Source organism: Eimeria mitis, genomic scaffold (assembly GCF_000499745.2).
Source record: "Eimeria mitis Houghton genomic scaffold, Emh_scaff160, whole genome shotgun sequence".
NCBI classification, from domain to species: domain Eukaryota; phylum Apicomplexa; class Conoidasida; order Eucoccidiorida; family Eimeriidae; genus Eimeria; species Eimeria mitis.
This window is the reverse complement of record NW_013569916.1, coordinates 15,755-16,339: the sequence shown is the minus strand read 5'-3', so window position 1 is coordinate 16,339 and position 585 is coordinate 15,755. Positions and strand designations below refer to the sequence as shown.

The following is a 585-nucleotide window of genomic DNA, read 5'->3' as shown; positions in this document are numbered from 1 at the left end:
CCTTCGAGCCGCAGCAGCGTCTTCTGCTTCCTGAGGCTCTAGGCCATCCCTGGTTCAGCCCCAACGAGCAGCAGCAGCAGCAGCAGCAGCAGCAGCAGCAGCAGCAGCAAGGTGTTGGTAGAGACAGGGCACGACATGCGACTGCAGCAGCAGCAGCAGCAGCAGGAGCAGCAGCAGCAACAGCAGTAGCTGAAGACATGAAACCAACAGCTGTTCTCCCGCCTGCTTCCTCTCTAGGAAGCGATACCAACAGCAACCCCAACCCCAACAGCAGCAGCAGCAGCAGCAGCAGCAGCAGCAGCAGCAGCAGCAGCAGCAATGTTTTTGCCCTGATAGACAGCTTGCCTGGCTACTTGTCTTTTCATCTGCAGGCTGAGCACGACCCCACCCGCCCGCTGCGGCTTCGATACAATGCTCCCCCCAAAGGGCCCCCGCAGCAGCAGCAGCAGCAGCAGCAGCAGCAGCAGCAACTGCTGCTGCAACAGCAGCAGCAGCAGCAACAGCAGCAGAGGCAGCAGCAGCAGCAGCCAAAGAGCATTGTTGCGTTTCCGTCTGCAACACGAACCCCAACTGGCGGTGATACAT

General features: G+C 60.0%; 1 protein-coding gene across 1 annotated transcript in view; it reads left to right on the top strand.

The window, feature by feature from the left end:
- EMH_0001120 (protein kinase, PfEST homolog, putative) overlaps nt 1-585 on the top strand; it is a gene marked incomplete at both ends in the record, with an annotated part of 27,896 nt that overhangs the window by 12,823 nt on the left and 14,488 nt on the right. Inside the window, one exon of the mRNA XM_013495492.1 lies at nt 3-585. Coding sequence (XP_013350946.1) covers nt 3-585 — 583 coding nt within the window. The remainder of the gene's footprint in view (nt 1-2) is intronic.